Below are 17,979 nucleotides of genomic sequence, written 5' to 3' on the forward strand. Positions count from 1 at the left end.
GCCCACACTATTGTTAAGTCCATTACTTAAACGTCCACTAACTTAAGTCCACAAATGTAAAGTCCACTAAAATCAAATTCAAGCGTCATATTTTAGTCCGTGTGTAAAATTATATTGACAATATCGAAATGAGAAAATTAAGAGAGAATGAGGTGTTGTTATCGTAACTCATATTTTAAATGAAATGTTAATTTCTTCTTTTGATTCATCTTTTCAAATTGTCTTTGGTAAATACTTGGTTTCATTTCTATCCTTGAAATTTCCGATATAAAATATGCCTTAAATGTACATTCTTTTTTTTAATGAAATTGATTACTTCATTTTAAAAACATTTACATTTTTAAAACGTGGTAAATATTTGTAAAACCTTTTCCAAGCAATGGCATCGATATGAATCTCAATGAGCCGTAGTTGTGATGAAAGAAACTATACAAAAATTAATAAAAGAGGAAAAAAACTAAGAAGCACGCAATTTTTTGTTTTTAACTTATTTGTACATCGACCTCCTTGAGTCAAATACGTCCAATTTTGAGCGTTTGGTTGCGCTTACACCACGCTGCAGCACAGTAAAAGCCCAAAACATAAAAGAATAAATTTGAATGCTTTGGAAATCATTAAATTTGATACGGAACCACTATTATATTTACAAAAAACACATTATATTTTCCAGTAGTACATATTTCTTTTTCATCAGTTTAAATAAGAATAATTCAATGCAGAGAGTTCAAACATTTCAAAATTATGAGTTGAAAAACGCTGACTCCGCGAGTTTAAATATTAGAGCCTAACACAGAGCGGAGCGGCGTGTTAGCAGCGCAGAACGCGCACTGGCGCCTACAAACCTAACGGGATACTTCACGCATTGCGCAACGCGTGAAGTATCCCGTTAGGTTTGTAGGCGCCTATGCGCGTGTCACGCTGGTTGCCTGCCGCGCCGCAACGCTTTAAGCAACTATTTCGCGTCAGAGGCGTTGCACAGTATCCTACAAGATTGAAGGCGCACGAAATAACTAGTTAAAGAGGACTTTCAATTTTGACTGCATCTGTTACTGAAAAATGTTAATTTGGCATTGGAGCGTTTCCTAGGCTCCCGCTTTGGTTTTCATCTTATCATATCCGTACAGTGTACACATGAACATATGTTTTTATCTGCTCTTAGAGTCTGTTCGAGACGCTGAATGTCTTAAAATTATACTAACTAACTAACTTTTTCATGACTTGATTCATGAATGAAATGTTTTTAAGAATGAAGGTAGTAGTAGCATTTATTTTTGAGGTGGTTCCTGTCATTTAAATGAGAAGAAAAAAATGTGGACATAACATGTCCACAATTTGGACAATTTTGGACATATTCATGGTTGGACATTAAATCATGTGGACTTAATAAAGACTGGACTTAACGTTTAGTGGACATAAATAGCGGTGGACATTTATTTAATGGACGAAAGGTAGGTGGACATAAAGTCCTGGAAGCGGAATGACATGATCTTTGCGTCTCATGATGGTAACGGAAAATATCGTGCGGGGATCATCAAAAATCGTTTCGATGACCGTCACTACTTTTAAAACTCCAACCGTTGTAACCAGTGACGTTGCGTGTTTTGCGATATATCGATTGATCTGTCATTTAAACCAACGGAAAAGGATCGATAAACGGGGTGTTCGCAACGGACACGTGAATAAATCGATTCTTTACTCCAGCTTCACATGGAGAAGTATCGATAATCGATCGTTCACGCCCCGCCACTGGGTATGACTAAAAACTTTCTGCGACTAAGTATATTAATCTGATCAGTGCATCATGCATCCACAGCTATGGAGTAATAATTAGCACGGTGAATCTCTCTATCCCTTTTTTGCCCCCCCCCCCCCTCTGTTTTCATGCTCTTTTGTGCTTTTCGCACGTGCTACACTGAGTTTTTCGTGGAATTCTTGCCTCATTCCTTATCAGCACGTGTTTCAAAATATCGCAGAAAGAGTTGAGCTGCTCCAGCTATGAAATGCAGTCAGTTGTGAAAACGGATTTTTTGCGCCGACTGTTCTTTGTTCAGCTGTTTGATTCTCTCACTCCTATCTCTCTCCTCTTTCTCTCCCCTCTCCCTCCCCCTTCTTGAGAGAAAAAAATCCCGAGACTGGACGCTTTCGTGTGTAGGATTGTGCAGTTTTATGTCCCCGTTTATTTTTTTATTCATTATTGTTTTTTTCACGTTGGCCCCCTCCTCTTGGCTCCCTAGGAATGTGTTGACTAATCAGAAACTGATCCTTCATTGGAGAATAGTACGATTCTGATCCGTTTCCTCACTACCGCCGTGCAACGTAAAAACGCCGTAAACGCCATTTTGAATTTGTTGGAAACAATGTATCATAGCAGAAAAACTTCTCTACCTTGGGACAATGTTTTTACGGAATTCTTTCACAAATACTATCAAGAACTTAACCTGAAAAGTTGAGGAACGTGAGTTAAACAGTTTTTATTTTATACAGGGGTAAGTTACAAAAAACGCGGGAAAATCTTGATGGATTTACGGCGTTCTTGCTTAGCACGGCAGACTATATATTCAATTTTACGCTGCTATTTTAGGGCAATGCTGTAGCTACGTGTTCGGTGGCGTAGCTGAAAGGGATTAGAGAGGTGCCCCACGAAATTCCTCTCCTGCCCTGATCAGAAATTTTCCCCAAAAAATATCATTGTTTGTCCTTTTTTGGGGGGAGTTTTTACCTGTAGACCTCCCTCCCCCCCCCCCCCAAAGAGAAATTTCTGACTGCGTCACTGTGCAGGTGGGCACGCAGACTTTGATTAGAAATGATACTTAAAAGAGTAATCCTTACTTCCAGCCCCAAAGAATCCTACATTTTGGAATTTTAAAATGAGGAATTTTGTGAACGGCCTCTCGCATGTGCACCCGAAAAAAACATCCCCTCCAAACCGCACCCTGCAAAAGTCTCCTATTACCGTTTGTATTGCGTTTAGTCTCTAATGGACCTAGTGTAGCACAGTAAAACTAAAAACAAACATACAAGCAAAAAAAAGCATCTCTCTGTAAGACAATTAACGCAATAAAAGATACGTCGCCTCTGAATTAAGCCGAAAAAGTGGGCTCCAAGCCGCTGAACTAAGTCCTAACGACACACTAATGATTTGAGCGTATTTGAATCAGAAGGAACTATATCCCGTCTGACGCGAGCCCTGAGACTCACAAGAATACATGCAAGACGGGGCTCATGTCACGACAGACATAGTACCTTTTCATTTAAATGCGTCCATTTGTAACCTGAGATGGCACTTGCGCGGCGACCACCTCGGTGGAAGGGATATAGGTGCTCGAGCCTCCTTAAACGCGAATTCGATAACGTTTACTTCCGGTTCCCACCCCCTTAGTTGCAATATAGTGCGTTTTGATGATCGGTGAATCCTGGGGTGTTGCGCTAATTTTGACAGCCCTGGCAATGGAACTAATGTCCCACGGTCGGGTGGGGCGGTGAGGAGTTTAAGCCGAGCCGGAACCAATTTGTTTTCTTCAAGATGGGAGAAACAAAGACGTCGAGATGAACTTGGAACTTTGAGCCTGGAGCTTTTTTTCTCATCCCCATCACCGTTTCCTTCGGATATCCTTCGGTGTTCTCTAACTGAGGGAATCGATGACACGTCAACAAAAACCGCCGAAGGGATTCATTACAATGGGGCAGCTCCAGCCCTAGTGCTTTGTTCTTGGATGAAATCCCTTTCTCTTGGTACTCCCTACACTGCCGCGATAGCGAGGAGAGTAGTGTCAAATTTTCGAAATTGAGTCTCCTTCAAAATTCGTCTAATCTCTTTCAGATGAAAGCACTGAAATAGGTAAAACAGCAAAATTCGTCTTAATTGTTTCACGCGGGAAAAAAATTTGCTGAAGTAACATCCCGGATGTTAAAAATCTGCGCGACAACTCTTGAATATTATGGACACTCTGGCTGTTAAAGTAACGTCCTAGCTACGTTGAATTAACATAACCGTAGCGTTCATATCAACATTCAAGAGTTGTCGCGTTGATTTTTGACATCCGGGATGTTACTTCAGCAATTTATTTTTTCCGTGTAGAAACAAGACCAATGAGAAAGCCGTAAGTGCGCAAAATATACGTAGTTTCAGGCAAGACAGCAGTAAGCAGGGCCGGATTAAGGGGGTGGCGGTGGCCACATGGGCCGCGGCCCATGGCGGCAAATCTCTAGGGGGCGACAAATTTTGCAATTTTTTTAAATGTAGGTATCAAAAAAAATTCGGATTTAGAAAAAAAAATTACAAACGAAAAAAGGCGACAAAATCTCTAATTTTCTGAGAGTATAGTAATTTCTACTCTTGTCGTCTTTCAGTGATACAAGAGACAGCACCTTTAATAGTCGAGTTAAGAGAGAAACCAAACACGCAATTTGGCCTGGAACGGCCGACTTACCTAGAGAGAAATGATGACGAGGACTTGAGATGAAAAGGAGAAGCCATCGGCGCGGCGATCGGCATGTAACACATATTAGCGCCTACAAGACTGTACGAATACTTCACGCATTGCATCAACCACAGTGCGGTCATTGCGGACAGCGTGAAACAGATAGCGCCTACAAGAATGCATGAATACCTCACGCATTGCGGCAAACACAGTGCGATCAGCGTGAGATGCATAGCGCCTACAAGACTGCGTGAATACTTCACGCATTGCGTCAAACATAGTGCGGTCTGCGAGGCGCGGCGGCGGAAGTTAAAATCATTAATCCACATTTATGTTTGTTCATTCATAATTTTTTCTTTCATTTCTTATGAATGGAAGGCCTTGTCCAGACAGAGATAGGTTTACGAAACTTAACTTTCCGTTCTTCCTTAAAAAACTGAACTTAAAAGTTCCGTGAACTTTTGCTAGTAGTGTTGACAGGGCTTTCCCAAAAAATGTGTTCAACACCAGTAAACGCGTCTTATGCACCCCTCCCCGCTGGCACGTTCATTTGATGGTTCATTGATGTTTCAAAACGAAAGAGAAGGGGGCGGCAAAATACTAGCGACCAATGGGCGGCAAGTAAGTAAATCCGGCCCCGGCAGTAAGTGACATTATTCCTCCAGAAAGTCAATGAAAACGGTGCTGTCAAGTAAAGCACCGCCCTCTCACTGCCAATTTCTAACCTGAAAATGGGTTTGTTGTGTGTCCAAAACGCAACCGCGAAAGCATGCAGAAGATAGCACTGACGGCTGTCTTGCCTAACACTAGCCTAACATGAAAATGAATAATACCCTCCTTATGTAATTGAAATAAAAAGTCAGGATAGTCGTAGGGGGTAAAAAGCGTAATCCAGAGGGGGGGGGGGGGGTTGAACCGCGTAGCGGTCATGGGGCGTAGCCCACTAGGAAAGCGATAACGGACGCGAGTGAGAGGGGCAAGAGAGGTTGCTCTCACCGCCGAAACCTCGGAGGCCTTAAATTACCGCAACGAAGCGATTACTACGGAATCGCGCCGCGCAGTCTCGGTCTCCCGCGAGCATGGGCTCAATTCGACGTGTCCATGCTGAAAGGATTTATGTGCACGGGGTTTGCGCGGAACATAGTTCCTTTCAGCGTAAATCCGTCCAATTTGCCGCCAAGTTCGACATCGCCGAGGCGGCCGCGCCGCCCGGTTCTGTGAATGAGAGGGAGTGCTCCGACTTGCTTGAACTTGGAGAAAAAAGAAAAACGCAGTACAAAAAAAGAGAAAACAAAACGACGTATGATGGCAAGGCGAGGAGTCCCTTTCCGAGAACGATTCGGTACGGTTCACGAGGCAAGACCGTGTAACCGGTACGTCCGCCGGGTGAAAACCGCTTATCCGCCCGCGGATCGTCTGGGGAGTTAGGTGCTTTTGTTCTCGCGTTCGCGTCGCCGTGGCGCGTTGTTCTTGTGCGCACTGCACAGGTGTGCACCCTGAAGAAAGTTGCCACATCCGAGCGGAGACGTGAAATTCGTGAAACTTACTCTGTACACTTTTTTGAAGTTTTTGACACCCACGCGAAATTTTGAGCATTTTTTCGAAATAAGAAACTTGACCTGAGCTTGGATTTTTAAACCATGAAACGTTGCCTGAACTGTCTGTAACAACAAATTCTCAATTTGAGTCGAAAAAATTTTACCTCGAAAAATTTTTGGCTCGAATTTTTTTGACTTCAGTTGAAAATATTCGAGCTTCATGACCTTGTTCACCCCGCAAAATAGTTAGGACTCATCAATATTTTACTACCTTATCTTTAAACGCTCTATTATTCATTTGGATCAATTTAGCCCGAATAGCAAGATAAAAACTCACTCAGAATTAGAGCAATCCCCATTTGAGGGTAATCGTCCCTAAGCCCCCCGGGCCAGTCCACCCCTATATTAGAGGCGACTCCTTTGCTAGAGTTGCACCGCGAGCCGTTAGGGAGAAAGATTAGTAAAATTTCCACATAAATTGATAATTTAATTTTTTTTTTTTTTGCTTTTTCGCGGTGTGGTTATTTCTTTATGTTTATTCTGCTGGAGACCGATGGCGGAACGCAAATGATCGAGTATCGATATTTTCCCATTTGAAGCTATGGTAAAGAATCGGTTATTAAAGTGTTCGTCGCGAACACCCTGATTATCGATCCTTTTCCATAAGTTTAAATGGCAGTTTAAATTGTTCAATTGATGCACTGCAGAGCACGCCGCGACACTGCAGGTCCACGATGCTTATTAGTGCATCCGTCATATTCATAATGAAGGACAAAACGCGTGACAAGGCAACAGCTCTCATTCTTTTTATTCCTCTAATCCTTTAATAATATTTTGGTCGAGTCTTTTATGCTGTGGGTCAAGGATCAAGAGCATTGCTCCAAATCAATCTTGAAGTATAATTCTTTTGTAATGCGTTTAATTAAGAATATGTCTGCGTCCGTGAATTTGTTGCGCCTTGTCGGCACGATGAATTGAAAGGTAAGCAGGGGTGCTCGGACTAAATACTGTCTCGCTTATCGGTTCTGGGTGAATTGTCTGAATACAATCGTTTTGAATATCTTGAGAGAAACTACCATTCCAGAATGCATCTGAAGATGCACACGAAAAAAGGTCGACTACTAAACCATCTTGCCCAGTGGGGTGCGTTTTGCGAAGTATCGATTGATCTACCATTTAAACCTATGGAAAAGGATCGATTAACGGGGCATTCGAAACGAACACCTTAATAATCGATTTTTTACCATAGCGTCAAATAGGGAAGTATAGATGATCGATCTTTCACGCCTTGCCACTGATCTTGCCTGCAAAGCTAATCACCGGAAATTATGAATATTTTTACCCTGTTTTCATGAATTATCGGATTTGAAACTCACCAAATTGCTCAGCCAGAATGTTTGTCTTTTGTGGATGTTTTTCCGTACAGCCCTTTTTACGACATAATTTTTAATTTATAATTTCTGATTTTTATTTCCTTTTCCTTTTCAAAGTCCTGACAGTCCCGTTAAACGACATTTGAGGAAATCAGTCAGTTCGATGAGGAGCGACCCAGAATTTTGAGGAGGAAATTTTAAAATTTAAATGCCCGCACTAGCTGAAAGAAGGACACACGTCATCAGTAAGTTTCCATCCATTTTTTTTCTTTTTTTTACATCCGCTCCATTCTATGTAGAAATTTTGTTCATCCCCATTTGTATTGAATTTTTTATTTTATTTCATTTTACTTTATTTGTTTCTGAGTTTCACTTAAAAAAGTGTCCGGAAAGCAATTCCTAAAATGTAATTTTTTATCAGTTTTTTAAGCGTTGTATATTGTTACAATTTTTGAGCTATTTAAAAGCGGTTTAGGGGGGAGTTCACACACAGAGCTCTCATAGGCGGATGCATAGATCTCGAACAGGGGGGGGGGGGGGGCGTATAAGGGGAATCCGGGGGCTTCTTTCGTACAATTTTTGAATAATTGAAGCATTTAATATGCACTTTGAGCCAAATGCGACATGAATCATTACCAAATAGAGGCGTATTTACTCATTCTTTCCTATGTTCCTTCCTTCTTCCTTCCTCCTCTTTTTCTTCGCTTCTTTCTATCGGGCGGACGGGGGGGGGGGGGGTCGTCATTGAAATTGATAGGCAAAGCGCTAGACTATGAAGACAGAGAGAAAATGTAGCGATCATATTGGTAGAGGTAGGCGGTTGCGATAGACGAAAGGAGGTGAGCAATATATACACTAACCAACTGCAACCCACGGAAGACTCTATACAGTAAGTACAATAGTACATCAGTACATCATTTTTCCTCCTAGTCTATACAAGAGCCACCCGTTTCAACGAATAGGATCGCTTCATTATCCGGCCCTCTTCCTTGTCTATCGCTCCGTCTGCCAATTTCAACAAACAGCTCCTCCGGTTCAGTAATCGTGTAATTGCGGCCACTTCAATTAAGAGACTAACATAACAATAAGACAGAACTCGCAGTGCGGGGCAACAGCTGGACGGAGCCGTGATAATCCGTCAATCCCATTTCGAGCGGCTTTTGGCTTTTATTGCAGAGGCCACGGCAGGTCCGGCCCAAAAATACGGCCAGGTTTAAGGCAAATACGCGGCACTCAAATTAACTCCTGCCATCCGATCTCAGCTCATTTTTCACTAATCCCTCATCTCTCCGACCCTCGAATTATACCGCTGCGCAGCGATAGCGCCATTCCGCCGGAGTCTCTCTATCAAGTTCAACTCTCTTTACGAACTCAAAGAAAAATCTTACCCAATTCTGCCGTTCTATGGAAAAACGTCGTATGAGCCTTCAGCCGTTGCCAAATTTCCCTCGAAAAATCACGCATTTTTAGGAAAATTTATGAATTTTTTCTCTCCAATGTAACAGAGGATTTTGTTCGTAATTTGATCTATGAAGTCTGAAAATTTCTAGGAAAAATATTTATAACTTTCTTCAAAAACAATGATTTTGTAGAGGAAATTTGGCAGCATTCGAATGCACACACGGCGTTTATCCTCAGCACGGCAGAATTAGGTCACAGTGCACTCATATAGGAATGAAAAGTAAAATGAGGGTCTTGGCGGACATGGTGCATAAGTGCAGTTTTTGAAACAATTTTGATATTAATGATTTCGACGGTACTAGTTGAAATGTATTCCGTGAAAATCCACTACCGAAATCCAATTATGAGGCATCTAAAAGTAGGTTTGAAATTTCTTTCCGCCATAAAACTTGAAATACATATTTCTTGAAGTAGCAATAACTGCAATTAAGCCCCTTGTCCTCCAAGCCCCTCAAATATGATTAGGGACTTTAAGAAATTTCACGAAAGTCGATTTATTGAAATTGAATTCTGCTCTCATATTGAAAATTGTGTCGCACGAAAAAAGGAGAGGAAAGAGGAAGTAAAGCATCTTAAAATTGGTAATTATTCATGACGAACTTTACTCAACTGCCAATTCGGTGTTTACAAATTTTGACAAATTTTTGGGGGCCCCGGATCGCCCTTCCGCCGACACAAAAATTAGTCAGGCACTTACTTAAATCCACCGTTTTTCCGTGTTAGGAGTATCAACAACGAAACCTCGCGACGAATTGACGAACACCTTGACGCGCACCTCGCAATCATAATGTGCTTGATTTAAATCACAATGTTATGCTTCGAGGGATTGACATTAATCGTTATGACGACATCCGATGACTGCTTACTTCTGCATTCGAGCAACCTCAACGTTGTCAGATACAACGGAAAGAATCCCGCGATTTTGTTTGTAACCATTTTAAATATAATCATTTCCTACTCCTAAAAATCGACGCCAATGTCTAAGTACACCGAATCGCGTAACACTTTTGTTTTATGAACTGAAGATGTGTCAGGAGTCGAGGTATATATTTCCTTGTCAATCGACAATGAAGAGATGTTTCGTCAGCTTGGCGCAGTTGTACAGTCTCGCATAAGTGGACGATATAAAAATGACGTATGATATAGGTTAAAACATACTCAGCATCCGTTTCTTTCGCACTTAAGATATCATTGATATTGCGGCTCTGTGCATGTGCTCTCCGCATAAATACTGAATCACGTCGGGTTTTGAATGGTGATAAAGTTTGTAGTTTGCTTCTTGTCAGAGGCTGCAGGAGCTCTGAATCACACGACCTAAAGTATAAAAACGTGCACTGCTAAAAATCTCGTGGTGAAATTCGGTGCACATATAACTTCAAAGTCTAGAGAAAGTTGAGACTTTATAAGGAGAAATTTTACAACACCACGTGGATGACAGTCAAAAAGTGGGATGTAGGCATAGCGAATGTGCGCGAAAATAATAGGTTAAATTTTTACATGCTTACAATTACTTACATCATCGCAAGTTGCTATATGATAACAGATCTCTTTAGATAAAATGCTGTCGATTCGTTTTTTAAAGTTTGATATCTTAATATAAAATTGTTTTTTCACTCTAATGAAGACAAAAATCTAATCAGTTTCTTATAAAAAAAATTTATCGACATTTTATCGGATACTTGTCTAAATTTTATCCGGTTTTCATACGCAAGTTCAAAAGCTTTTCAAAACTGTATTAAGTGTCTGTCTTTTTTTAGAAAAAAAGGAAAGAAAAGCATTTAAATAAAGCGATCGAGAGCAACACCGATTAAAAGTTGAAGTGTAACAAATGATGCATTGATTTTTTCACGACTCTAAAAGTGATTCATATCAATGTGATGCCCGACGCTTACAAGATAATGATGATTACGTAAGATAAAGGCCCAGGCACACCTATCGTCGTCTCCCGGACAAAAGAACGTAACTCCATCCCAAGGCTGCCAAATTGGTCAAACAATTAATTTATATTCGCAAAAATATACCGACGCAATTTTTATATCGTGTATTTCTGATATTTGCATGAAATCTGAGGAAAAGCAATTGAAATTTTCAGTAATAGAAATGCCTAAGATTCTCCTGGTTACGCAATTTGCGAGAGGAAATTTGGCAACATCAAAATGCAGTTACGTTCATTCGTGAGAAAACGTACTCCTTGATGCGGAAGTCTCCTTACGGAAGTTCTAAGGACGGAGGCCTCCCACCACACGACACGAGGTGACATAGTCAAAAAGATCAAATCCACGTAAAGTTCCGATGGGAGTTACGCTGTTCCTGCTCGGCGGGGCGGAGTTAATCCGGGCTTGGAGGGGGGCGGGGGCGGGTGACTCGCGGTAAAGGAGCAATAAAGAAGCGCGCGGAGGGCTCGGCGCACCACGCGCAACACTCACGCTTTTCCTATTTGAATAAGCTGAAAAATGGGGCGGGAGCTAATTTAATTGCTTGGCCGCTAGTAGCGCATTAGTAGCTTGTTTCAATTATCAGCCCCGGCGTGTTTACACAGCCGCTATTTATCTCTTGTTTCCCTCCAGACCCACCCCTCCTTCGCGCTCCTTAACACCCCTCGGCCGGGCTCCTTCCGCTTATGCCGCCCTCGAATCGTCTTTTTCGGATTCGTGCACTTCCAGTGACGCGAAAGAACCCACCCGACCCTGCCTCGTCTTCTGGGTTTCTGCTTCCCAAATATTTACCACCGTTCGTGAACGCTCCGCCGCACAGTGGATCGAGTCAATCAGAGAGGTCGGACAAGAAATTTTTGACAAAAACTACAAATTTTGATGTATAATTCGTCACATTTTCAATTTTAAGGGGTGTCTCTAGAAGAAAAGTTCACGAAAAAACTAATGGAACTACCTTGAAAATCTCAAAGTTGTGTATAAATGGAGTTAAAGCATTTAAAGTTTCTAAATTTTGTCCGACCTCTTCCATTGACTCGATCCATTGTGCGCCGTGCTGAGCAAAAACCGCGTATTTCCATTGGGTTTCCACTGGGTTTACGTGGTTCTGTCCGGTCGGACGTCTGAGGGACCAGGACCATGCTGCCGCGCTATGGAAAAACGCCGTATGAGCATTCGAATGTTGCCAAATTTCCCATCAGAAAATATTTATTTCTGAGGGTAGTTATGCATATTTTTCCTTGACATTTTTAGAATCTTCAGATCAAATCACTAACTGAATTCTTCAAAAAATTGGAGGAAAAACATTAAAAAATATTCTCTAAAATTCGAGGTATCTCGAAGGGGATTTGGCAACACCTGAGGGCTCATACGGCGTTCTTCCTTAGCACGACAGCATGGATGTGCACTGCTTTGCACGGCAAAAACCGCGTACTTGCGAAGAGTCTCCATAGGACTCACGCACTTCTATTTGGCCCTAGGGACCAATCGTCTTTTCTCGGACCCGGACGAAGGAACGTAACATCACCCCCAGGCTGAAAAATTTGCTCAAAGACTTCCGTTTTTTACAAGAATGTACCTGTGCAATTTTCGTCGAGAATCCTTCTGATTTTTGCATGAGATCCGAAGAAAGATCGTTGAAATTTTCAGTTAGAAATACCCGTCAATTCTCTCGGTAAAAATGCAATTTGCGAGGAGCACTTTAAAAATATTGAAATACAGTTGAGGGAAACGTCGAAATGTACTTTGCTTTTCTTAGCAATAACCTCGTTTTTACTAAGGTTTACATTGAATTTACGCGGTTTTCCTCGGGCTGAGAGACCATCCATGTGCTCAGCTGCTTTGCTGCTTTGCTCACCCAAAATAGCGTGGATCCTCGGCAAAAAATGAATAAAAAATTGTTCGAAATGCTGCAGTGCACAACAAATTTTGTCGCAAAGTGCAGCTGCACGATGCATTTATCGCTCCCGAAGTCCCATGTGCTCGTTCTGAGTCACAAATGGCGCCCAACGTCGAGATAGACTCTCTGGCTGAGGATAGAGTGACACAAATAAGTCGCGCGGAAAAACAGCACGTTGCACAAAGGTTATTTCGATGCTTCTCCAGCAGAGTCCGGGTTTTTCTCATCGGAAGACGAGTAGAAAACACGTACTCGATGCAAAGCACGATTCAATCATTCGAAAAACGCAGTTAGACAGGGCTGCAACGGGGACGTATCCGCAGCGAACTGAACTGAACTGCATCTTGTTTGTAAACAGTTTCCCGGCGTATGGACATTTTTATGATGTGCCACAAAGTTGTCACATCTCGCAGATAACCGGGGTGTTTTCAGAGCCTCCCCTGACGTACGTCCCTTGTGCAGGGGTCCGTCGGAGGTTGGGCTGCGTGCAGTGGCGTGGCGTGCTTTGCGATATATCGATTGTTATGCTATTTAAACCTATGGAAAAGGATCGATAAACAGGGTGTTCGCAGCGAACACCTTAATAATCGATTCTTTACCATAGGTTTAAATGGCATAACAATCGATATATCGCAAAGCACGCCGCGTAGCGGTCTCCTTTATCATTGCAAGCATGGTAGTAATGAGGTGGAAAAAGAATCAAACAAACAAAACACTGAGAAAAACGCTAAGAAACGTGGCTCAAACTGTATGTGACGAGGTGGTAAAATAGTGCTGGGTCCACGCTATTTTGCGGGGAAAACAAGGTCGAAGAAGTCCAAAAATTTCAAATAGAGTTAAAAATTTGAGCTCTAATGAGAACCAGCACAAGACTTAGGGGAACTTGTTTTCTCCGCAAAATAGTGTGGACCCGGCTCTATTTTAGCACCTTGTTACAGTTACAATGAGATAGAGCTCCCCATTTTCTGCTGTAAAATGCACGCTTTAACCACCAAAATGCCATTCGGCGTCCAGCGAGATTGACCCGTTTTCGAATATCGAGGTCGAGGTCAGTGTTGATCACCCAAGTTGTTCGACGTTGTGTCTGCGTAAGGGCTTTGGCGTTGGCAGGTCTTTGTTCTCTTTGTTTTGCTACGGGTGTGACTCATAGCCAGCGCGGCGCCGACGGCTGGCGCGTGGACCAACCGCCAGAAACCAATACTGAGCTCTATCAACACCTGATTACCAGACTTTGCACAGCAAGCTAATTTTTCACCGTCAACAGCACGAAATGTATGCCGTCGGTGTATAAGCGCTAAGCGAACGTCTTCATGAAATTCGTCGTCATGCATCTACGTCGCGGGCAAATAATCAACCACCTTAGTAGTTTAATACGTCAAATTATTTAGCAGAAAAAATGCAAGGAATTGTAAAATTTCAAAGAAAATTTTAGCACACATTTGAGCCCAAAGAAAATTATGTAGGCAATCACAAAGTGCAGAAAAACTTATTCGATGACCAATTTAACGATCACAAAAACCTCCGATTCAGATTTTTCAACCCTAAGGTTCGAAATCTGAAGGATTCAGATTCTGAAATAGTCATCATGTGCATCGTATTCTACATTGAAATTTTATGAGAAACGTGTACTGTATAGTGCTTAAACTCTAACTGAGAATCGTAGCCCAATACAATATTTGAAGTGGAAGAACTTAGAGAACACAAGGAGTAGGTACACGAGATATCCTCTCCGAAGCTTCAGCCTGTTAAATGTGCCGTAGGCGAATGATCAAATAATACTGAAACGTTTTTTCATTGACACTGTGCATGAATACTTCACCCATTGCGCCATACACAGTGCGGTCGGGAGCGGTTGGCGTGAAACGTATAGCGCCTACAAGACTGCAGGAATACTTCACGCATTGCGCCAAACACAGTGCGATCAGCGCGGCGCAGCAGCGGCGTGAACTCTCAGTAAAATTCTCTTAACTCTATGATAGGTACCTTCGAGACCGTTCATAAGTACGAAACGCAGGGTGGATTAGCGCTCAGTGGCCCAGAGGTGCTGGTTATCAGGGGTCCCGAATTCTAAAATTTAAGGGCCCCACGACGCTCAAAATTCCAGGACCTCTCTAAATCCGTCATTTTGGTTTGGTTTCAAGGGATCTGGGGGATCTTTAAAAAACGCCCAGGGGGGCCGAGGTCCCTATCCTTTAACACATGAAAACATGATGGCGTAACGTTCTACTCGGGCTCCCCTCTCCCTCTAGAGCGTTACGTATTTTATTCACCACCACCCCCCATCACCCCCTACCAACCCCCTCCACTCAAAACCAGGAGTAGGTAAAGTTATTTCAACCATATTTACTGATCAGCTGCTTGCCAAATTAAGTCAGGCGAACGGATTCAATCCATATTTTTTTAATCTTTTGTGCGTGACGCATACGTTAGGATTTACGAGGGGGGGGGGGGTTGTATAGACGTGCGTTACATTGAGTAATGAATGGCACACAAGTGCGACTACTTGAGCACAAGGAAGGAAGGGGAGCGAATCGAGAGAGGACCACACGCAGTCTTGTCGAGGGAGAACGACACGCTAATTCTTTAAGATCGCTCTATTTTTTGTAATCGCAGCTGATTTCCTCGGAAAATGGCCCCAAGGCGCAGCAAGCGACAATGGCACGAAACAAATGATCCGCGAACGGTCTTGACTTGTGGGGCCTCCGCGACGTCGGGTGTTTTCAGTTTCCGCTGCATTTTCGACGCATCTGGGATGCACTCACGATGCAGCTCCGACGAGGAGTGCAGAAGCGGCAACGCTGGCGCGTATTGCACTTGCTTCACTTCCTCGATGAACAATCCGCGGAGAATGCGCCGAGAATCGCACTTCAGAGCCGTACGTCATCACCCACACGAAGGATAACGTTGCGTTTCGAGGAAACATGAAGCTGAGACAAAATATTTTAGAGACCTCGCGCGGCTGTAGAGGAAATGTAAACGGAAGAGACGAAAATTAACCTCCGGGATCAGCGGGCTGAGTTTTAAAGTTGGGAGACGAGAGCGATCGACAAAAGAGACGAGGGAAAACGGAGCGATCCTATTCGTTGAAACGGGTAGTCGCTACAAATTAACCTGGGAAAACGATCCTACAGAAAACAATTAGATTCCAATGGGGCGAAGTCCACGCGCGGCGAAGTCCGTTCCCGCTTTCCCCTCCTAGCAATCGTATAACATCTGAGAGTGATACCACTATTCGGCCTCGCGGGAGGTCGTATTGCCTATACCGGAAACGGAAGGCGAACTTGTGATGAGCTGAAGTCACCGCTCTGCGCTCTGTTGAGAAAGCTCCCGCTTTCTTTCTCGATAGCGGGCAGGGCTGGTGCCTACCTTGAATCGGGGTAACGCGATTTGGCCCAAGTTTTTTCATTCTATTTACGTAGTTGTTGCACAGTAGTACTATGTAGTATGCTTATGAACATGTAGTGTATTTTCTAAATGTCCTGATAATGGTTTACTCGCATTAGCGCCGAAAGCCATGAATGCGATCATCATTTTGATCACATTTTTCATTAAGGAACCACGATCTCTGGCTCTCCCATAAAAGCTTATATATGCACAGGGAAACCAATGGCATATATGTTATTTCTAAAATGGGCCCGATATAGTGGTTCCTTATTGCAAAATGTAATCCATTTTATTTAAGTGATGGAATTATGTTTCCAGCTTCTGAGCATATTATTTTTATTTAAACGATTTGACCCGGACGGTGTGTCTGTATAGCCCGTGAGTACGGCTCCCACGGCCGGAGTTTTTTTTTTTTCCAGTGCATGCTGCTGCAAAAACAGCCTAACTGAAAATACAGAAGATGAAGCAGCTACTCCTACCAAAGAAATGAGACGCGGCTAATGAATGGGTATCGGGCACCTGGAGTGACGAGACGATCATTTGCATGGAGAAGGGCACGGCGCCGCCATTTTGTTGCCGAGCTCCGGATCCGAGTAATTTCACTTGCAAATTCGATTCCAGGAGTTGGAGTACGCGCCGCGCCGTGCTTGAAAGCTCGCCAACCGGGAGAGAATGGAGGCCGCCAGTCGCCGGTCCGCGGAAGTTTGATGCCCCCCACCGCACGGCTTTCATCCTATTCCTTTGACTCCTTGCTCTTTTCGTTTCATCCCATCCTCTTTCTGCTCATTTACAAGGATGCTTCCGCAAGGATCCTTGGTCTGCGCCTGCGCTAAACCGAGAAAATGGCTATGTACTCCTGGATTTCGACTCCTTAAATATTTATGCTGTGTCATTCACTAATGCCGCATTCCCGCAATCACACTCTGAATTTGGCAGCTGAATTTGGCAGTCAACAGTCAGCTCTCAACAGCTGAAATTTTACTATTTCGGGTTATTTTCATCCAAATGTGTAACAAATCTGTTCGAATAGTTCAGACAAATCCGACATTATCCGACGGTCGCTGAGAATCGATGCGCGTCACGCGCAAAATTCAGGCATCGGGTCGATGACTTCCACATTCAGCTCCCACATTCAGCGTGTGATTGCGGTGCAAAAAAAAAAGTTACGGGCTATGAAGACATACCGTCCGTTCCGGGCTCAGAGGCTAGAGGTTCCGGGTGCTGGAGCCGTAGCTACGATTACTCCGGGTCCTGCACCCGGAATTTTCGGTCTCTGAGCCCGGAACGCGGACGTTTTGTCAATACACTGGGAAAAAAAACACCTTGGATCTAGAGTCCAGGCTCTTAAAAACATCGACATGATAAAATACTCTTGATTCAATCAGATTTCAGTTTAAATCAAGAACCAAGCCTCTTAATTTAAGCGGATTTCCTTTTGATTTAAGCTTAAAATCCGATTGAATCAAGAGTATATTTTTTCTAGTCAATGTTTTCAAGAGTCTGGACTCTAGATCCAATGTTTTTTTTCCAGTGAAAAAGAAGACACCGGTAAAAAAAAAAAATCTTTTAGTCTTATAAAAAGGGGTCATACGATTTTTACCTAGATCTTACGACAACTATTGTAAACTTTTCCAACCTGTTTTCTCTCAATCTGACTCCCCCCCTCCCCCATTTCTGATTTCTTCCTCAAATCACTCCAACGAAAGAATCGGTCGCACGATCTCGGTGTGGAATTCCTCCTTCTCTGTCGGGAGGGCGAATCCCAGTTTCAGCGTGATCCCTATTTCCCCTACTATTCTATGCTTTCCGGGGTCAATATGGACAAAGATATACGCCGTTACGTCAGAGGAGCGACAGTATGAGAAGACCCTAAGCTGCCACTGCACAGCGGGGGAAGCGATCCACCCAGCGAGCCCCGACCTACCCCCCCCCCTTCCACTCCTTCCCCCGTTTCATTCACTTCCACCCGCG

The 17,979-nt window shown here is 43.1% G+C and overlaps 1 protein-coding gene across 7 annotated transcripts in view; it reads left to right on the forward strand.

Moving 5' to 3' along the window:
* LOC109031847 (bHLH transcription factor single-minded) overlaps nucleotides 1-17,979 on the forward strand; it is a 74,972-nt gene that overhangs the window by 15,692 nt on the left and 41,301 nt on the right. For 3 of the 7 annotated variants that reach the window (XM_019043634.2, XM_072296625.1, XM_072296623.1), the window contains exon 2: nucleotides 7,450-7,577. The exons of 3 other annotated variants lie outside the window; for them this stretch is intronic. In XM_019043634.2, coding sequence (XP_018899179.2) covers nucleotides 7,541-7,577 — 37 coding nt within the window. In that variant the 5' untranslated portion in view covers nucleotides 7,450-7,540. Of the gene's footprint in view, nucleotides 1-2,118; nucleotides 2,278-7,449; nucleotides 7,578-17,979 lie in introns of those variants that run through there. One more of the 7 variants, XM_072296624.1, reaches the window with a different exon arrangement.

Source organism: Bemisia tabaci, chromosome 2 (assembly GCF_918797505.1).
Source record: "Bemisia tabaci chromosome 2, PGI_BMITA_v3".
In the NCBI taxonomy this organism is placed as follows: domain Eukaryota; kingdom Metazoa; phylum Arthropoda; class Insecta; order Hemiptera; family Aleyrodidae; genus Bemisia; species Bemisia tabaci.